Source organism: Mustelus asterias, chromosome 15 (assembly GCF_964213995.1).
Source record: "Mustelus asterias chromosome 15, sMusAst1.hap1.1, whole genome shotgun sequence".
Taxonomy (NCBI): domain Eukaryota; kingdom Metazoa; phylum Chordata; class Chondrichthyes; order Carcharhiniformes; family Triakidae; genus Mustelus; species Mustelus asterias.
Window position 1 is genome coordinate 33443271 of NC_135815.1, and position 22380 is coordinate 33465650.

At 40.7% G+C, this 22380-nt stretch overlaps 1 protein-coding gene across 1 annotated transcript in view; it reads left to right on the forward strand.

Annotated features, from left to right (window-relative positions):
* Positions 1 to 22380, forward strand: part of LOC144504446 (transcriptional-regulating factor 1-like) — a 178439-nt gene that overhangs the window by 134581 nt on the left and 21478 nt on the right. Inside the window, exons 9-13 of the mRNA XM_078229720.1 lie at positions 4056 to 4419; positions 5875 to 5935; positions 12132 to 12271; positions 16041 to 16144; positions 17661 to 17736. Coding sequence (XP_078085846.1) covers positions 4056 to 4419; positions 5875 to 5935; positions 12132 to 12271; positions 16041 to 16144; positions 17661 to 17736 — 745 coding nt within the window. The remainder of the gene's footprint in view (positions 1 to 4055; positions 4420 to 5874; positions 5936 to 12131; positions 12272 to 16040; positions 16145 to 17660; positions 17737 to 22380) is intronic.

The window sequence follows — 22380 nt, forward strand, 5'->3', positions numbered from 1 at the left end:
TGCATCCCATTAATTGGATGCAAATGAGGTTCACGCCGTCCTCTGGCAGGTTTCTGACCTGCCGTGGCAGGCACCAGTGGAAGTTCTGGCTGAAAATGCATGCCAGCATGAAACCGATTTCTGCCCTGCTGCCATATTCTTTGATGTGGAGATGCCGGCGTTGGACTGGGGTAAACACAGTAAGAAGTTTAACAACACCAGGTTAAAGTCCAACAGGTTTATTTGGTAGCAAAAGCCACACAAGCTTTCGGAGCTCTAAGCCCCTTCTTCACCTGAAGAAGGGGCTTAGAGCTCCGAAAGCTTGTGTGGCTTTTGCTACCAAATAAACCTGTTGGACTTTAACCTGTTGTTGTTAAACTTCTTGCCATATTCTTTGCCCATGCCTGCCATCGAACGCGCCGGCGGGGACTTGGGAGAATTCCTCTGCAAATGTTTTTGGCTTTTTGTAGTTTTATCTGCACTTGTATTTTCAAGGAATTGTGTTTGAACCCTTAGATGCCTCCGATAACATCCACACATTTCAATGTTGATCTATTGTACTCCCACTTCTTGTTTTTACTCTCCATTTGCATTACCTCACATTTTCCCACATTGAACTACATCTGTTAAATGACTGCTCATTTCATCAACCTGTTACAGAAATGGTGGCACAGCTGTAATGTCTCTGGACTAGTTATCCTGAGACCCAGGCTAACACCCTGGACACATGGATTCTAATCTCACCACAGCAGTTGGTGGAATTTCAATCCAGTTCACAAAACCTGAGATGTAAAGCTAGTCTCAGTAATGACTGTTGAAAAAACCATCTGATCCATTAATGTCCTTTACCTGGTCTGGCCGACATGTGACTCCAAATCCAAGGCAATGTATTTTACTCTTAACTGCCCTCTGAAATGGTCTAGCAAGCCATTTAGTTCAAGAGCAATTTGGGATGGGCAATGAATGCTGACCTTGGCAGTGAAGTCCAAACCCATGAAAGGATAAATAAGAAGAATAAATAAATCTGGCTCCTGCACCTACTTATTTGCCAAATCCTTGACATCCTTGTTAGCAAATTTTGGTATTGTACTTTTTATGCCCAGTATATGTTAAGAACAGAGATTGTCTTGGCACTGACCCACAACTCCTACGCTTACCCATTTAAGCAACAGCCGCTAAGACTAACTTTTCTCTGCCAGGCAATATGCTGCTACACTTCCTCATATAATATATCTGAATATTTGTAAGAATTCTCCTGTGAGAAAGCGTAACCAAAATCTTGTGAGGCTGCATGTTCTGTGCATGTGTTGCATTGCAATTATTTAGCAACTTCTTCAAAAAAAAACTCTTGGACTTGACAATCAGAGCTCACCTTCAAATCTGTACTGGGTATCCTTGATTATCCCTTGCATTTGCAAGTACAAATTTGATTGTGAGGTGTGTATTCCTAACAATTTGCTCACAGGTGACATGAAGTTAACTGATCTGTAGTTAGCCAACTTAATCTGATCTCACCTTTTGATAATAAATGCAATGTTGCCTTCCAGTAACTCTGGCAAAATTTGCATATCATAGGAGGATTGAAAGGTTATGATCAGGGCAATTTCCATTTCTCAGAATCACAAAATTCACAATGGTTATAGCACAGAAGGAGGCCATTCAGCAATTTGTGGGTGGGCAGACTCTCCAGATTAGCATATCTTTTCCTTTTCAGAAAATAATCCAATTATTTTTGAGTGCCTCAATAGAACCGACCACCGTTTGACTCTCAGGTAGCGCGTTCCAGATCTTAACCACTAACTGTGTGCAAAATACATGATTTTGAATACCTCTACCAAATTTCTTCTCAACCATCTATCTAAGTTAATGAACTAGTCCATGTCCAAATGCAACAAGACCTGGACATTATCCAGGCTTGAGCTGACAAGTGGCAAGTGACATTTGCACCACCTAAGTGCTGGGCAATGATCATCTCCAACAAGAGAGGATCTAACTGTCAGCCCTTGACATTCAATAGCATTCCCATCACTGAATCCTTCACTAACAGTATCCTGAAATTACCCTTGACCAGAAACTGAACTGGACCAGCCATAGAAATACTGTGGCTACAAGAGCAAGTCAGACAATAGAGATCTGCAGTGTGTAATTCAGCTTCTGACTCCCCAGATTTTGTCTGCCATCCACAAGGCACAATTCAGTAGTGTGATGGAATACTCTCCACTTGTCTGGATGAGTGCAGCTCTAACAACACTCAAAAAGCTTGATGCCATCCAGGACAACGCAGCCCACTTGATTGGCACCTCACCCACCACCTTAAATATTCACTCCCTCCACCGCTGACACACAGTGGCAGCAGTGTGTACCATCTACAAGATGCATTCCAGCAACTCACCAAGCCTCCTCAGACAGCACCTTCCAAACCCATGGCCACTACCATTTAGAAGGACAAGGGCAGCAGTCACATGGGAACACCACTCCCACCTGGAAATCCCCCTCCAAGCCACTCACCATCCTGACTTGAAAATATCTTGCCATTTCTTTACTGACACTGGGTGAAAATTCTGCAACTCCCTTCCTAACAGCACTGTGGGGGGTACCTGCACCACAGGGACTGCAGCAATTCAAGAAGAAAGCTTACCACCACCTTCTCAACGGCAGCTAGAGATGGGCAATAAATGCTGGTCTAGCCAGTGATGTCCACACCCCATGAATGATTTTAAAAAAGAACTTCAATCTGTACCCAGGGTCTGATGACTTTTTCACCTCGGGTCCTACAATTGTTCCACATGCTCTTGTGGTACATTTATATTGTTCCTATCAAAATAATATATGGCAAATGACTGTCAAGTATTTATTTGATATCACTGCCATACTTTCTCCATAACTGGATTGCTCCTTCATCCCTGAACACTTCAACTATTTGTTGAACTGTTCCTTTTAATTGCTATTCATTCTTACTACCCTCTTGTATGCTTCTGATATAATTGGTACTTCACTGGGTAGGAAAAAGATATGGCTACCTATTTTCTTTCGCCACATGTTCAGAATGACTTGTATTCAACTGAGGTTTTGAACATTTCGGAGAAATAACATCATCTTAACTCCTGTCCAGCCTCAAAATGAAAAGATGTATCTCACAACCTTAAAGCTGGTCAAATTCTTTACTTCCATCCTTCATAGAAATTTCAGCTGTCCAACACAGTTTTCTTTAGTTGGCCATGTATGCTTCTGTGTACTGTGTCAACTAGCACTGTTGTTTCATGCTCACCCAGTAGCAGGTATTCTTTGCTGGGGTAAAGTGAATTTTCAGTTGGAGGGAAGAAAGCTGATGTCATTTGCACATCACACCACATATCGACAGATGCTGTCAACCAGCAGTTGGTTCTTTGAAGCTCTTAGTTCAGCTATTCCTGATTGTTGGCTTTTCTGAGGCAGAGGGTAAAGATGCAAGAAGTGTCTCGATGTGCACAAAAATCCATGGGTTGGTAACTCTCTCATGCCGTTAGTCCTCTTAAAAACAGTGGATTGTGATCTAATGCTAATGCCAGCTGTTCTACTTGTTTTATAAGGAGTACTGTAACATTGCCTATTAAACGCAATAAGCCCAGCATAAGGATGCATTATTTGCTGCTGCTAACAGGTCCTTTGGAGGGATGTGCGTGTGTGCATGTGGGTTTGTTTCAATTTCATTTTTTTGTATCCTCTACTGATGCATGAAAAGGGTGCTGAATCACATGCATTGTTCTGTTTTTAACAAGCTTGTTTTTTTGATTTGGGATTGCTCTTGTTACAGCTACAGATGATTATTGCTGCTTGTTTACATGTGTTTTTCTTTGACAGTTTTTTTTGTGTTTAATCTCATTAACTGATCTGAAGTCAATGTTGGAGATGAGGAAGTAAGTGGTTGGAAAATAAAGGACACTACCTTCGCTTAAAAAGGAATCAAAGCAGTATTTTCTGATTTTCTCTGGTTATGGAATTAATATTATATGCTTACACTTTTTATATACAAGGCATTTCGTTCATTCAAAATCTTCCAAAAAAACTTAATAAAATTCAAACTATGAACTTCTTAGGAAACTGTCCGCAAGTGTCACCCCAGCGGTTCACAGACCGAAGATAGCTACAGATCTCAGCAGGACAAAAAGAAGTATCGACACAGGCCAGAGCCTCTCTACATCCCTCCACCTTCTGTCAACTTCTCTGCTTCATATCCAGGTGCTACCCTGTACCAGAGTCAGCTCCGCTCACCCAGAATCATGGGAGATCACCTGCTGGACAGGATACATGAGCTCCCACCCTACACACCACCCCCGATGTTAAGTCCAGTGAGACAGGGTTCTGGCCTTTTCAGCAATGTCCTTTCATCTTCATATGGTGGCACATACCCAGTACTGCCCATCACCCCCTCAACGCCACGTATCCTGCTTGGTCGTGCTAGTGAGTATTTCATATTTAACTTTGATGTGCAGTTACAAATTTTTCATTCAGTAGTTCGGTTTTTTAATTTGGTTGGATTCTAATGAGCTGCGTTTGAAGATACTTTGATTTTTCTTGATGACAGAATTCTCCTAGTCAAGCAGGTTAACTCATTCTGCTAAGCTGTGGTTTTGGGAAAGGCCTGAACACCACTTTTGGCTAACCTGTCATCACATTTATTTTATACGTTTTTGTTTTGTTATGGCAAGTACATGAGCTCCCTGTCATGCTTTCTCATGGCTGAATTTGTTGAGGTGCATCTTGTATCACAAGTGGGTAAAGACTTCCAGTTTAATGAAAGCACATCTTTACACAATGTTCTGACTTGGTTGTTGGAGGATGTGCTTTGGGATTCTGTGTCTGTAGTAGGATCAATCCTGCAGATTTCACAATGGTCAAAGCCTACTAAAGTTTTCTGGATAAAAATGTGACAGCATTAGACATCCTAAATTTTAGACCAAAACATTTCACCAAAGTGAAAAGTGAGTTACATTTTGATGGCATTGCACTAAGAACTGAAATACTTGCCTTTGAGGAGTCTGATGATTTACGGAACAATGTATCATTAGAAACTGGTGCACAGGCGAAAGAATTGAACAAAAGAATGAGTGAAATTTTGGACTTTGTCTCAAATGAGTGACCATTGGAAAGTGAGGAATTATGCTTCTCTTGTACAGAGCTTTGGTCAGTCACCATCTGGAGCACTGTGTTCAATTTGGCATCGCTGCCCAGGGAGGACAGATCAGCCTCGGTACAGGATAGACTCACCCAGAATAGTGCTATGGATTAAAGGGTTAATTATGAGGACTATTTGCATAAACTTCACTTGTATTCCTTTCACTTGAGAAGTTTGAGGGGTTATCTAATCGAGATGTTTAAAACAATAAAGGGATTTGATAGGGTTGATGTCCATGGACCTGTTCCTTCTGCTGTGGGGATGAAAAAGACAAAATCTTAAAATTAAAGCTCGGGCACCTGGGAGTGATTTCAGGAAGCGTTATTTCACAAGATGTGTGGAAGTCTGGCATTCTAGCTCCGAAAATGTGGTGAATGCTGGGTCAGTTGAACCTTTTTAAGGATTGTATGGCGGGTCTTTTGTTAGTAAAATTGTATTGAGGGACATGGGTGAATGAAATTGAGTACATACCAGCCACAATCTAATTGAAGGGTGAAATAGGCTCTGGGTTGAATGGCCTGCTCTGTTTCCTATGTTGCCAAGTATCTTCATGTAAAATGCAACTGTTCCCAGGGTTGATTAGATTGAATCCAGATTAAACGGTATTAGCAGGCCTTTCCTGTAGGTATTTAAGAAAAGACTGACTGACTCTTTAGTTAATTTTATGAAAAGGCTGTGGATTTTTTTATTGAAAGATGACTGAAGAATATCCTCTTATTACTGCTTTGCCCTGGTTTCAGATAGCATTGATGCAGTGACAATAACTCCTGGACCTGGGGAACAGACAGTTGATATTGAACCGTAAGTAACTTCTTTTAATTATCACTTAACACAATACAGAAACTGGTTTGTTCACTTCTGTTCCAATCCCCAAGAAAGCTGCAAATTCTATTGAAGTTCTGCACTGACTATATTCATTCTTCGACTATAATACTCTGAGCCACTTCAGTGAGTATCAAAAAATATTTGAAAACACTCATGTATCCCATACGGTGGCATTGTGGTCATGGAACTGGATTAGTAATCCAGATGCCTAGACTAATGGTTCAAATCCCACCATGGCAGCTGGTGCAATTAAAATTCCATGAATAAATCTGGAATTGAAAACTAGTCTTGGTAATGGTGACCATGAAACCATTGTTGTAAAAACCTATCTGGTTCATTAGGGAAGGAGATCTGCCATCCTTGCATGGTCTGGCCTACATGTAACTCCAGCAATGTGGTTGACTCCTAAATGCCTCTGGAATGGCCTAGCAAGCCACTTAGTTGCATCAAACTGCTGCAAAGTATTTTTAAAAAAATTATTGATGTACTATGCAACATTGACCTCGGTATCAAAAATGACCATGACTCGCCCTGTCAAGTTTGCAAAGTCCTCCGTACTAACATGTAGGGGTCGTTCTACAGATTAATCAGACAACAGCCTGACATTATTGCGCACTCAGAATCATGTGTGCAAACAATGGCCGGAACTCTATCGCTTCGCCTGCCCCAGAATCGGAGCGGGCAAGGGTCCGACGACGGAAACCTCTGTTGACCTCAGGCGGGAATTTCTGGTCTCGCCCAAGCAAGGGCGTAAAATCCCGCCCATTGTCCCACACATCACCATCTCCATCTCTGGATATGTCCTGTACCACCCACAGGACAGGCCCACCAGAAGTGGCGCACAGTGGTGTACGATCAGGAGGGAGTTGCCCTAGGATATCTGAACATTGATTCTGGCCTCCATGAAGTCTCAAGGCATTAAGTTAAAGATGGGCAAGGTAACATACTGCTGATGACCCACTATATTCGTCCCTTCACCACCCACCCTATCCCATCTCCCCTAGCTGATGAATCTATACTCCACCATCTTGAACACCAGTTGGAAGAAGCAAGGATACAAAATGTACTCTTGGTAATCTGTTCATAGTCCAACAACAAGAGGAGTTAGTAGCACCACTACTAACTGATCCAGCCAAGTCTGTGGAAGGCGGCGAGTGAACCAACAAAAAGAAAAGCTGACTTAGTTTGGTCAACCTGGAAGGCTGATTGGCCATGCTCAATTGCCCCTTAGTGTCAGAGGGATTAGCACAGTAAATACTTGGGGTTACGGGGATAGGGCCTGGGTGGGATTGTTGTTGGTGTAAGCTCAATAGGCCAAATGGCCTCCTTCTGCACTGTAGGGGTTCTATGATCTATGACTTGGACCTCATCCTCACCAATCTACCTATTGCAGCTGCATCTGACCATGATTGTATTGATAAGACTGACCACCACGCAACCCTTGTGGAGACAAAGTCTCATGTTCATGTTGAGGATAGCCTCCATCGTGTTGTATGGCACTACGGCCATGCCAAATAGGATAGATTTTGATCAGATCTAGCAACTGAGGACTGAGCACCCATGAGGCACTGTGGACCATTAGCAGCAGAATTATATTGTACCATAATCGACCACTTCATGGCCCGGCATTTCCCCCACTCTACCATTACTAGAGCATCAATCCTGGTTTAATAGAGAGTGCAGGAGGGTATGTAAGGAGCAGCACCAGGCATACCTAAAAATGCTGGTGAAGCTATAAGATACGACTACTTGCATGCCAAACAGCAGAAGCAGCAAATAAAAGACAGAGCTAAGCGATCACACAATGAGTGAATCAGATCAAAGCTCTGCAGTCCTGCCACACCTAGTCATGAATGGTGGTGAACAATTAAAAAAAGCTAACTGGAGCAGGAGTTCCCACAAACATCCCCATCCTCCGTATTGGGAAGCCCAGCTTATCAATGCTAATCTTCAGTCAAATGTGTCGAGTGAGTCATCCATTTCAACCTCCACCTCCATCTTCAGCCAATTCCATTCACTTCACCTGATATCAAGAAATGGCCAAAGGCGCTGAATACTGCAAATGCCTTGCTCCAGCACTAGCCACATCCTTGCCCAACCTGCTCCAGTACAGCTACAACACTGCTGTGCATCTGACAATGTGAGAAATTGCCCAGTTATGTCTTTTTAATTCGTTCTTGGGATGTGGGCATCACTGGCTAGGCCAGCATTTGTTGCCCGATCCTAATTGTCCCTGAAGGTAAGGTCTGGAGTTACATGTGGAGATGCCGGCGTTGGACTGGGGTAAACACAGTAAGAAGTTTAACAACACCAGGTTAAAGTCCAACAGGTTTATTTGGTAGCAAAAGCCACACAAGCTTTCGAGGCTCTGAGCCCCTTCTTCAGGTGAAGAAGTGTTACATGTGGGCCAGACCAGGTAAGGATGGCAGATTTTCTTTCCTAAAGGACATTAGTGAACCAGTTCAGTTTTTTTATGACCATCAACAATGGTTTCATTGTCATAATTAGACTTTGAATTCCAGATTTTTATTGAATTCAAATTTCACTATCTGCCGTGGTGGGATTTGAACCTGGGTCCCCAGAGCATTACCCTGGTCTCTGGATTGCTAGTCCAATGATAATATCACGACGCTACTGCCTCCTGACTCCCCAAAACCTTGCCGTCATCTACAAGGTACAAGTCCGAAGTGTGATGGATGAGTCCAGCTCCAACAACACTCCAAGAAGTAGACACCATCCTGGATAAAGAGGGCAACCACTTAATTGACACCATAAGCGTTCTACCACCAATGCACAGTGGCAGCAATGTGTACCAGCTACAAGATGCACTGCCCTTAATGCACCTTTGACTGCACCTTCCAAATTTGCAACCTCATCCACCAACAGACACATGGATTCCCCTCCAAGCCACAGACCATCCTGACTTGGAACTTTATCACCATTCCTTGGCTGTCACTAGGTCAAAATCCTGCAGCTTCCTTCCTAGCAGAGCTGTGGATGTACCTACATCACATGGACTGCAGTAGTTCAAGAAAGGTGACTCATCACCATCTTCTCAAGGGCAATTAGGGATGTGCAATAAATGCTGGCCGAGCCAATGACACCCACATCCCATTAAGAAACATGAAAGAAAATGTAATTTTCTAAACAGGTATCATGTATAAAAGTTTGGATTTTATGCTATACTTTTGAGTTACTGGTCAAGTCCCAACTCGAGTAATCTTTGAAGGAGAATGGGACAAGTATTTGAAAGGGAAATGTTTACAAGGGAATGGGGAAAGGGCATAGCTGAGGACTAATGATATAGTTTTTGCGTTGTCATTCTCTGATTTCTCTAAACTGTTCAGATATGTTTATATCTGAAAAATTACCTCAACCAAGAAATTATATAGCATCCGAATCTTGACCAAAAAATTGCCTTGTCACTTTGTATTGTTCAAGTCGATGTAGCACAGATTCGCTCGGAAATGTGAAATGTTTAGTAAAATTGAACAAAATCTAGCCGACCTCAGTCTTGTCCATGATTGTGTTGGAATTAAATTTTAAAGATGAAAAATGCAGCGGTGGAACTAAATTGAATGTGCTTCTATACTTCGTGTGGAGAGCATTTAGAGCTCGCAGCACGAGATTGAAGTATTGCTAGAAACAGATTTGTCACTTCTTGTGACAGAAGTTGGAAGAATTTACGGAAATGAGCAGCAGGAAAGAACATCCGACTAATTTCTCTCATTGTATTGTGTCAATTTGGTAAATTAGCTGAATGTCAACATTGAGGCAATCCAGCAGCCTTGGCATTTCAAAAAGCTAATTGAATATTCTTATTGAATATAATTGTGTCTGGCATGAAACAGCTGATCCTTCCTAGTATGTATGTACAAACTTATGTTGCAATTGGGATTCTTGTAACTCTTTTTGATATTGCAGCCATGTAACACCATGAAATAGCTGAAAATAATTCAATGCTAGAACTGAGTTTCAATATTAAAAATCTGAATATTTGCCTTCATCCTATTTGTTCCCGTGAGATAGGTCTTAAGCAGAATTTGTTAGTTGCTCACTATCAGAATTTAACTTTGAATACAGGGAGAATATATTTCTGCCAAACTATAATCAAGTATTGTTCGGATTCAGCAGTAACGACTCTTAATTAAATGTCCCAAGGCAGTTTATAGCAGCATTAAGAAAGCAAAATTTATCACTGACTCATGAGAGGTGACATTAATGCAGTTGGCCAAAAGCTTGATCAAAGAGGTAGATTTGAAGGAACATCTTGAAGGAGGAAATAGAGGTGGGGAGGTTTAGAACATAGAACAGTGCAGCACAGTACAGGCCCTTCAGCCCTCGATGTTGTGCCGAGCTTTGTCCGAAACCAAGATCAAGCTATCCCATTCCCGATCATCCTGGTGTGCTCCATGTGCCTATCCAATAACCGCTTGAAAGTTCCTAAAGTGTCCGACTCCACTATCACAGCAGGCAGTCCATTCCACACCCCAACCACTCTGAGTAAAGAACCTACCTCGGACATCCCTCCTATATCTCCCACCATGAACCTTATAGTTGTGCCCCCTAGTAACAGCTACATTCACCCGAGGAAATAGTCTCTGAACGTCCACTCTATCTATCCCCCTCATCATCTTATAAACCTCTATTAAGTCGCCTCTCATCCTCCTCCGCTCTAAAGAGAAAAGCCCTAGCTCCCTCAACCTTTCCTCATAAGACCTACCCTTCAAACCAGGCAGCATCCCAGTAAATCTCCTCTGCACTTTCTCCAATGCTTCCACATCCTTCTTATAGTGAGGTGACCAGAACTGCACACAATATTCCAAATGTGGTCTCACCAAGGTCCTGTACAGTTGCAGCATAACCCCACGGCTCTTAAACTCAAACCCCCAGTTAATAAACGCAAAATTGTTTAGGGAAAGAATTGTAGAGTTTTGAGCAGGGGCAGTTGAGGGATGACCGCCAATGGTGTATAATTAAAACATAGGATGCTAGACTCCAGATGTAGGCGAGTTCAAATATTTTGAGGGTTGTGGAGAGAAGGTGGTGATAGACATATGGAGCAGTGAGGGGGATTTTATAATCAAGGCACTGCTGAACCAGGAACCAATGTAGGTCAGGAGAGACAAGGCTGACGGGTGAACAGAACTTGGATTCGGACATGCGACATTTGTGTTTTGAAAGATCAAATTTTCTTAAGAGGCTGATAGTTCAGACAGAAAAATTAACCAAGAAATGGTATAGTGTCTGAATCTTGGCAAAACATTGTTTTGCTGCCTTGTATCGTTAAAGTTGAAGCTGTGCAGATTAGCTTGGAAATGTATGGTTTAGTAAAATTAAACAAAATGAGAGGTAACAAAGAGGGATGGGGATTTCAAAAGCAGATGAGCTGAAGCAGAGGTGGAGTCAGGTGATGTTACAGAGGTGGAAATAGGCAGTCACCATATTGGCATGGATATGTGGTTGAAAGAATGTCTTGGGGTTAAATCCAACACCCAAGTTTGCAAATTGTCTCAGTCAGCCTAAGCTTGTTGCCAGCTGGAAGGAAGGAGGCTGTTCCCAATGTTTGGTTGGGGGAAATTTCTGCTCACTGGATGCTGGGCAAGCAGGGTGACACTTTGCTGAATTTGGAAGAGCCAAGAGATTTGGTGGTGATGCAAAGCTAAGTGTGTTCGGTGTACATGTGGAAACTGACACTTGCTTTCTAGATGATTAGAAATAGGAAAAGACCCAGAATCCATCTTTGGGGGTACCAGAAGTAATGTTGCAAAGAGGAAAAACCATTGCTGGTGATATTCTGGCTTTGGTTAGATATATATAAATTAGTTTGTGTTTCTAAACATCCCCAATTGAGAAGTAGCAAGGTTTCAAACTGATTATGGAGATTCCATACTCATTTAGAAAATTAATTTACTGTTGATTGCTACTTATGCTGTGTAAAAGATAAATTCCAGTAGGAAATGTAATTGTCTTTTAAGTTAAATGTCAATGTTTTGTTTAACCCTTACACCATTCCATTTGAGGTGGTGCCTGATATGGCATACCAAGAATTGTTATTCCATTTTCTGTTTAGAGGGGTTGTGAAATGTGGACTGAGCCAATGGAATTTGAATCTACTTGTAGCCATTTAATCTGTGCTGATAAATACTGAAGTATTTATTCATTTTGCTAGACGAATCAATATGGGATTGCGGTTTCAAGCAGCGATTCCAGCATTGCAAGACAGGGCGTTGGTTGTAAAGGACATCTCCAAAGCTGACTTGGTGTGGAAGCCTTGGTGTGAACTGGATAACCCAGAAGTACAACAAAAAGGTATGGAGACTCTGCAGTGAACACTGCTTTGCACCTCAGCATGTTACCTCGAATAGTTTCATTGGGGAATACTTGAGTCAAGTGAAGTAATTTTTCCTGTAAACTACAGTTCTATGTTTAATACCTGTTTAAATCTGGTATAAGTTTTTTTTTGTTTTAATATTCTTTCCACAGTCTTGCAGACACCCAAAAGCAGCTTGGTTGGCAGTGATTGGTTGCTGTTGTAGTTCAGGATGCCATTTGGGATGGCATCAATGATTTTATTTTCAAGTTCAGTTGCAGCTGGGTACTGGACTATATTCAGCCAGTGACAGTCCCTTGGACTGGACCCAGGACACACAAGGCACCAACTCTTTGGAGTCACTCGTTGACATATCGGTACTGACATCATCCGACTCGTTCCCAATTTCCAAATCCACATAATATCAACATACCTGCTGCGTTGTGGGGAGATTAAAAAGTCCTGGATTTCTGATCAAATAGACATATTTTTACAATCTTATTCCCATTCTTCCGCCATTTTTTAAATCTTTTTTTAAAAAAAATACTGAAATGGATCTAAATATCTCGGTTAATACATGTATTGTGTGATGCGCTGCTGGGCTGGATAGAGCAGGAAGGTCCCTGTTGAGCTGGGTGTCTCATGGGGCATAACTGTACTTTGACATCTGTGGTCTAGGGTAGAAAAGTACAGTTGTTTTCCTGATCCAATCCTGTAAGTGCACAGTGGTTAGCACTGCTACCTCACGGTGCCAGGGACCTGGGTTCAATTCTGGCCTCAGATGACTGTGTGGAATCTACACGTTCTCCCCCTGTCTATGTGGGTTTCCTCCAGGTGCTTTGATTCTCCCACACTCCAAAGATATACAAGTTACATGGATTGGCCATGCTGAATTGCCCCTTAGTGCCCCAAGATGTGTAGGTTAGGGGGATTAGTGGGGTAAATACATGAGGTTACAAGGATAGGGCCTGGGTAAGATGCTCTGTCAGAGAGTCAGTGTAGACACAATAGGCCAAATGCCATCCTGCTGCACTGTGGGTATTCTATGACTGTGTGGATTTCAGATGGTAAGGAATTGCCCAAACACTTGGTTCCCAGGCTCGAAGATAAGTAATAGCCACTTCAGTAATATGCTGCTGGGCCACTTGTGTTTGGGCTGCCTCCAGGAAATGAGAGAGTGGGTTGGTTGGAGGAGTGGAGCAAAATTTGACATTGTTTCACCTTTTATTTCTTATCCTGTATCTTGATGCCTTTGCGTTTAAAAGGAATGGGTGGACTATCTTTCTAAGTTCAGGTACCATCTTGAGGCCGAGTGAGATTCCTTTTTTATTACATTTACCCCTTTTCCTCCTCGTCAAACACAGTCTGGCCTCTGCTTGGTATCTGTCTCTGACAGTGCGGCTGGGGTCAGAATGTGGCCTTCAATCCTTCAAGAACTTTAACCTGAAATTGCATTTTTTGTTAAGTACAGTACACAGTGCTGGTATATTATACAATTTTTTTAAACTTAATCATAGAATAGTAAGGTCAATCAGGCTGTACTGCAGATAAGAGACAAAATTTTAGTATCACCCCTGAACAAACCGAATTCATCCTGAAGTGAACCGGACCCTATGATGTGCCCATGACTAGCAACATACGTGCATGTATCAATATGAAAGGGAAGGGCTGGTGGAAACGCTGGTTCCTGCTGAAAGTTTATGACCCAAAGAAATGATGACTGAACCCAGCGTAATACCGTTTATAAGAAGTCATTTATAATAGACAATATCGCAAATGGCGAGGCACATTGAAGAACAGGTTATTTGGGGGACTAGGGGTGATATGGGGTAAAATGAGGTGTGTAATAGGAATTTTCTCAGGTATCCCCTGGGGTGCTTTGTACTTGTTGAACCTCAGTCAGCCAATACATAGACTGCGAAAGACAGTATATAGTTAAAGAATGAAAAGGAATTTATTTGCTAATGCATGCATCAGGAGAGAGACACAGTCAATGAGGGTTGACTGTCCTTTCTGAGCTCACGTTGCCAGGTAAAATTATTATATTATTCTGATTATTTCAATATCCCACCCAGCCTCATCAATCAAAACTGGAGGGCCCAATCACAATATTCAACATTATTACCTTGGCCAATAACATTCCACCTGTCAGCAGGAATAAGAGATTATTAGCTGCTTGCCCATGTAGATTCCTTCCCCTTTACCAAGGAAATCTAACCCACATCATTACCAGTAACCAAAGCCATTATTAACATCTCTGATTTTTAATTGATGAAAGGAGTCACTCTTTCGCTGGAAACGGGGCCTCCTTTATCAGCTTGAGAGACTGCTCCAGTCTCACTACCCATGAATGAATTTACTCCCTTAAATAGCAGGCCTATGATTAAACTTGTTTTCATGTATCCAAAAACAGATAAGAGAAGTTGCCTTTCTGTGCTCCATTGTATTAAAAGCATTCGGCAAGTCTACCATTGTGATTCCCATCATGCTGCATTCAGAACAAAGTTGGCCAAGGCGCACAATGCATATATATTGAAATTACAGTTTAGGCTTATAATACTTGGTTAATTTGTGGTTGTACAGTTTATAATACCATTACATATTTTGTTCCAGGCACATTGTGAATTCTCGCTATATAATAAATATATATTGTATATAGATATATAAGGCACTTTATAATTACATTCACCGAGTCTACTTATTATGGTAAAACTAAAATGAAGGGCCTCATACTAAGAGTTCTATACACCCCCCCCCCCCCCCCCACCACCACCACCAATTATGCGTGCAGTCTCAAAGAAATAGAAATTATACGACTATAACAAAGGGAGACATAGATATACACACATAACCGACAAGACCATATGACATCGACAAATATTAAATAATAAGTGTATTCAGCCTACACAGGAAGATCGAAAATACATTATTTATCAAATTAAACTAAATAATTTGCTGGAAATGTATATCTGCACAAAATTGAACAGGTGTAGAAAATCATTAAAATTTTAAAAATACAATATTGGCTGCAAGATATATAAATACTTATCAGCTGGTTCATCAATTAAACCCACTGGGATTTTTTTAATGCAGTTTTGCCACAATTCCATTTTTTAAAATGAAAACACCAAAGTTATATTGTATTCTCATATACTTGCAGAAAAATAAAACTGGCCTTTACATGTTACCTTTTACATCTTCAAAATATCCGGAAGTGCTTCACGGCTATTGGGGTACTTTTGGAGCTGTTATACAGGTGAAAACAGCCATTTATGCACAGCAAATTATGGGCAGCAAGATGGCACAGTGGTTCGCACTGCTGCCTCAGAGCACCAGGGACTTGGGTTCGATTCCTGACTTGGGTCACTGTCTGTGCAGAGTCTGCACGTTCTCCCCATGTCTGCATGGGTTTTCTCCGGGTACTCCTGTTTCCTACCAAAGTCTGAGACACATACTGGTTCGGTGCATTGGCGATGCTAAATTCTCCCTCAGTGTATCTGAACATTAACTTCAAAGTAGCTTCATTGTGGTGTTAATGTAAACCTACTTGTGACACTAGTAATTAAAAATAAAATCCAACAAACGCTAATATGATAAATGATCAGCTTTCATTGTTCTGTCATTGGTTGGTGAAGAAATAATTGTGAACTATTGTGTGCTTTTAATCAGAGCATAGAAACTTGTATTACTTGATTTTGTACATGAAGTTAACAATATCAGTGAAAAGTTTTAAAATTGTATTAAGTTGAGTTTATATCCTATTTATAGTGGAAGATCTGCTGAACATGGCCTGCTCTAGCGTGCTACCAGGTGGGGGGACAAATCGAGAACTTGCCCTACATTGTCTTTTTGAGGCAGATGGTAACATTTTGGTAAGCGTGATATTAAACCATGCTCCGATTGCTGGTTTCTAACTGAGATGACATGATTCTTGCACAACATGTATTTAACATTCAATAAAGTGCACTGATACCAGATGTCACAGGGAAAACAGATATTGTCAAGAATCTAGATTTTAATACATTTTTGCAGCTGCTTGTAATTAAAACCAAATGCTTCCATTTCATATTACAACAGCAAAATCTTTTTTATTTAACTTCTTCAGGACAGTTTCTAAAAGGACAATTGAGGAATGTCTGACAATTAAACCACTTGGGCAGCTCTGTTTTCGTAGATTTTACAAAATAAAGAACATTTATATTTTAATATCTATAGAAATAATTCACGAGCCTGAGGAACAACTCTCTCGAAAAGCATCTTTATTGTTTGCATGAATGCATTGCAGACATAGATGAAAGAAGAAAAACACAATTGTGGAAATGTGAAGTACAAATTAAAGGCACTAGAAATCCACAAGTTGATTAGCATTGGGGGGAAAACAAACAAAGGGTTGATATTTTATTGTGTAATCATTTGTTTTATCTGTATGGCTGACAGTATAGAGCTTAGAGGACATTGTGTGGATCGTAGCAATCATCAATCAAGTCTCTGTCATTGTGTGTTGATAACAAATAATGGTCAAAATTAGGGAACAGAAAAGGAAAATGCCAATGGGGGAAGACAGAATCAGGATATTGAATTTTGATGATCAGCCATGATTAAAATAAATGGCAGAGCAGTCTCGAAGGCCCGAATGGCCTACTCCTGCTTCTATTTTTTACGTATCTAAAAGGAGAAGGTGACTTTTATACCAAATAAATCAACCAGACTTGTGTTGCTTTCCACAGCAAAATGTATACATGTTGTTCGGAGTTTGTTTGGCGTCTGTTTTATTTAGTCATCACTGCCAGTTTAGCTGCTAAATTTAAAGTAGTCTTATACTAGAAGTTCTGTGTTGGACAGCAAAGAGCTGGCACTAAATGTTTTTTAACATAGTGTTTCTACTGACATCCCACAGGGAAGCATTTAAGACCAACAGTAGAGCCCCATTGGTTGAATAATTGGTTTAACTCTTTCACATGTGTAATAGCTGATTGAATTGATTCAAATATTTGATTTAAACTTTTCCGTCTGTTTATGTGGTGTGTTGTTCACAAAAGAGGCAGTTTGTGAAAAAGTGGTAATGTGACATCTTACGATATGTCAGATGACTGAAACTAGCTATCCTAATTTTTTTGGCGGAGGTTTTGGATACTTCGTAGTTCATCACAGGGAAATCAACACTGTGGCATTTGAGTTTAGCACAAGAGAAAGTAAATAATTTTTCATCATGCCAAAATGTAGCATCAGGAATAACATGGAGTGGCCCCCTCTAATAGGATGATCCTATAAAGGATCTTGTGCTCCCCTGATCTGCTTCACTTATTAATTGTGTCCCTTAAAGATGCTACCAAGATATTGAATAAATGTCCTGCAGTTTTAAAGTACTTCTCTTTCCTTTTATGCTAGGTGGCTGTGGAGATTTTGCTGATGAAGATGCCTATTAAAGCCAAATCTCATCCACTGGCAGATTATCACTATGCTGGTATGTAGCTTTCCTCCCTGCTACTATAGTGTTCTCTATGGAACACAAGATTTTACAGCCATCTGTGCTGACTTATCAAAATAATTGTCACTTGTCTTGCAATAAGAACATTTAAAGTCATGATTATTTGTTTTGAACATCAATTTATGTTGATCATGCATCGTGGTTAGCACTGCTGCTTCACAGTTCAGTTCTGGCCATGGATGACTGTCTGCGTAGTTTCCTCCGGGTGCTCTCGTTTCCTCAAGTTGTGCAGGTTAGGTGCATTAGCCATGGTAAATGTGTGGGGTTGCGGGGATAGGGCAGGGGAGAGGGCCTATCGGAGAGTTGGTGCAGACCCGATGGGTCGAATGACCTCCTTCTGCACTATAGGGATTCTATGATGATTCTGTGATACAGAAAGAAAAGAAAGACTTGCATTGAAATAGTGCCTTTCACATCCTCGATGTCCTAAAGATCTTTTCAGCCTTTTTTGCCATTGCACTGTTGTGATCGAGGAAACATGGCAACCGATTGGGAAAACATTTTGTGGGATCAAGAGCACTGCATTTTTAGCAACGGTTTTTTTGTGTAATTTTCCTAATTGGCCAAATCAACAGTCACTTTTAATTCTCAGTTTCACTGTCCTAAGTAAGCAGTTGGGACTGATGTGTATATTGTAACTAAGCTACTGATATGAACAGCAAGTTTTTCTTTGGAACATAAAATCTCACTTACCTCCCTTTTAATGAACTTCAACTGTCTGCCTCCTTATTGCATATTCAAATCTCTCTGTTCTTCAGAAATTGATTTAATTTCTCGTGTGCCATCTACTTCAGGTTGACTTGGTTTCTAATGTATAACTTCCAAAATAGTAATTGTGTTACTTAGGAAAGCTGGTTACTTATACACTAGTAAGAAGTCTCACAACACCAGGTTAAAGTCCAACAGGTTTATTTGGAATCACGAGCTTTCGGAGTGTCTCACCTGATGAAGGAGCAGTGCTCCGAAAGCTCATTGTTCCAAATGAACCTGTTGGACTTTAACCTGGTGTTGTGAGACCTCTTACTCTGCCCACCCCAGTCCAACGCCGGCATCTCCACATCACTTATAGACTAAGTTAACATTTTATTTATTTCCTTCAGACCCACAAGGGATTGACTTTTAAAATTTGTTAATGAATCAGATAGTTGCACTCCTATTGGAACGCAGTGGTATCTGTTCTATCAAGGTATTTAGGTCTACACTGTTGGAGTTATTGCTCTCTGGATTGGCCTTCTCAGCGCAAATATTTAAACCAAGTTCCTTTTTTAAACCATGAATGGCCACTGAGATTGATTGTTATACTTTTTCGTTTTCATTTGATTTCTTTCATGGGACAAGAGTGTGCGCTGGCAGGTCCAGCATTTGTTGCTTGGCCCTGAACACTATAGTTAACAATTTTTCTCGCTCTTTGTTTCCTCCTCCTTTATTGACTCAGTGCCTGTTTTTAACCCATTCAAAACCCACCCACATACACAGGTTAAAATTTGCCCCAATATATCTATCTGCAGTTACTTTCAAATGTTCTGTAATTGTACAGTTCCATGAGCCAGAAAATTACTTGTGAATCACTTGCAGTAAACTGCACACCAAGTCTTGTGCTCTGCTGTTGGCACTCTGAAGAAATGTAGCAAGTTTGTTTTTTTCCACTTAATTCATTTTGAAATTAGGTGACCAACCATGCTTAATACATCAATACATAATATGAGAGAATGCAACAAAAGTACATATCCAAATAAACACACGAGTGGTTTGCATAATTGAATTCATACTTTATACAAATAAATGTTCCACTGTATTCACCTCCCATGTATTCATGCAAATGAGTTTTTAATCAACTAAAGTAGAATATGAAATTCACATCTTGCACCAAATTCTGAAATTTAGTTACAGCTTTAATTGGGAAGAAATGATGGTGCAAGCTGCAGAATGTTGCCGGTTATGTCATTACCACCCGCCTCCCACCTTTTATCATCAGGATGAAATAATTAGAAGTAGTAATTCTGGCTTTCACAGCTTGACTTTGTTCTGAATGGATGGATAGCTTAAAACAGGGTCCTGGGAAACCAGCCTGATGCCTCCGAATCCTGCTGTGAGTAACAGTAACATTTAATGCTGAAAAGCACCTGTTTACTATTCCATTGTCTGGATTCAACTTCTGGCAAAGTGTTGGTATTTAGGCTCCTTAGTAGATTTCTATCAAACCAAACCACTTGAAAGCTGAAACTAACGGCAAAACCCAAGAGCACGCAATTGCATGTATAACCCTTACTGGTTCAAGGGAACATCGTTGTGGAGAATCTCATTAGACTCTTCTGTAATCCAGTGAATTTTACTTTGTTTTGCTACATTTACTTAATAGAATTGTTTCATAACTTTGCAATGTATTCAGTGACCTTAGTAACATCACTTTACTCTGTGAATACTAACTGAGTTATTTTTCTTATAAGCTTAGAGGTTGATTCATAAGTGTGAGCTTGCTAATGAAAGTGATGGTTTGTGTTGAACATAAGGAAAGTATCTGAAGTGTGTCCAAATCAAAGTGAGAACATCCTCAGTTACAACGTGTGAATGTATTGGGCGAGATTCTCCGATCTCATTCACCCCACTGCTCTAACTATGACCCCTAGTTCTGGACTCCCCCACCATCGGGAACATTCTGAATCTACCTTGTCTAACCCTGTTAGAATTTCATAAGTTTCTACGAGATCCCCTCTCACTCTTCTAAACTCCAATGAATACAATCCTAGCCGACTTAGTCTCTCCTCCTGTGACAGACCTGCCATCCCAAGAATCAGCCTGATGGACCTTCGCTGTACTCCCTCTATAGCAAGAACATCATCATCATCTTTACAGAAACATGAACTGGAGGAGAATTAGCACTTGCTTGATGCACAGCTTTCTTGCTTGGGACAGTTGCAAACAGTTTTCTTCCGGTAAGTTCTGAGCATTCACTTGATGCTTCTCGCCCAATTTTTGTGTCTCCCAGAGACATAAAACCTTACTCTACATTTACTGTTTTTTCAACTGTAGAACAAATGCATTTCCTGAAGTATTCCAGTAACACCTTTGCCCCAGCAGTCTGCAATCATCGTCAATCTTCAGCTGTCTCGGATCTTCAGGGCTTCTCTGAAACCCACTTCATTTTAAGTCTGCTCACGACAACTCTTTAACTTAGAGCCTATTTATATGCTCTTTCTTTTTGCTGAACTTAACGGGACCTTTTGTTGATCCCTGTCTTTGTCCTTTACCTGGGGCTTCCTTCTGGGACTTCTCCCTGTGTTCTGCTCCATCGGACACCTATTTAGTATGGCAGTCCAGTTCAGGTCATTTGACCTGCTTTTTGTGCTGTTTGCCCTCCCTTGCTTCTGCACCGTCGTGAAGGACCAGTTCCCAGCCTGAAGAAGGTAAAATAAATGAACTGTGCAAGTACGGCCATTTCCCAGCTGGCACATGCGTAAAAGATCCGAGGTTCATTGGGAACTGGAGGTCCTGAACTCTGATTTCAGATTAAGGTAAGTATTTGAGTTTCATCACAAGTGAATTTTAATATTATTGAAACCGAGAAGGAACAGGTTGATGATTACCGCAGCAGGAAGAGGTTACAAGATTCGTCCCTGATGCAACAAGGGTGGAAAATGATCCGTTCCTGTAATGGGGCCATGATGCAAGGTCCTCGACCTGAAACATTAACTCCTCTTTCCTTGAGTATTTTCTGCTTTTCTGTTGCGAGTTGATTAGCTTGGTCTTATTTTCAGTTGCCAGGGTAATGTAATTCCATTTAAAGGGAACCAATATACTATATCCAGTCATGGTTCAGCTGCTGCAAATTAAACTGGAATGTAATTTATATCAGAAAATATAAATTACTTTATTTGGTTCTGAAAATGATATGGTTACGGACGACGGATTATTCCGCTTAAATGGCACCAGTAATTTGTTTGTGTAGTAATTAAACTTAATAGCGGTATATGTCAGAACTGTCTGATAACCTGTTAGATGCAATAAAACAAGTACCACTCTATACGTTTTAGTTTTTTTTTTGCTGTAATGTCTGCTACATTAAAGCTTTGTGTAATTTCTCATTATGAAATTCTACTTCATGCAAACTGTGATATTTTTTCAAATAAGTAACTTCAGTTTTTATTTTCTATCTATTCTTTATATACACTCCCTTCCGAACAACACTGTAGGTGCACCTACACCACATGGACTGCAACAGTTCATTAAGGTAGCTCACTGTCACCTTCACAAGGACAATTTGGGATGGGCAAAAAATATTAGGTTATCCATTGATATCCAAATCCAAAAAAAAAATGAAAATAAGAGTTTATATCATCCTGTTTATTGTTGGCATTAAAATAAAAAGAAACTTTTCTTTGCAATGAAATATGTAATTTTTATCTCCTTGTTTTATCCAGTGGTGTTGAGAAAAATACAATTGGCGTCAGCAGTTTTAGGTTAAGAATTCCTTTCCTGATCTGTGTCTAGTGAACCTTGCTGGAAGTGCAGGTGTCGTCATTGGATAAGGACAGGATTTGGCTCTGCTATGATTCCCTATAAGTGAATAGTCTACCATTACACCATCAAGGATCCTTGTGTGAATAACGGGCAGTTGGACAA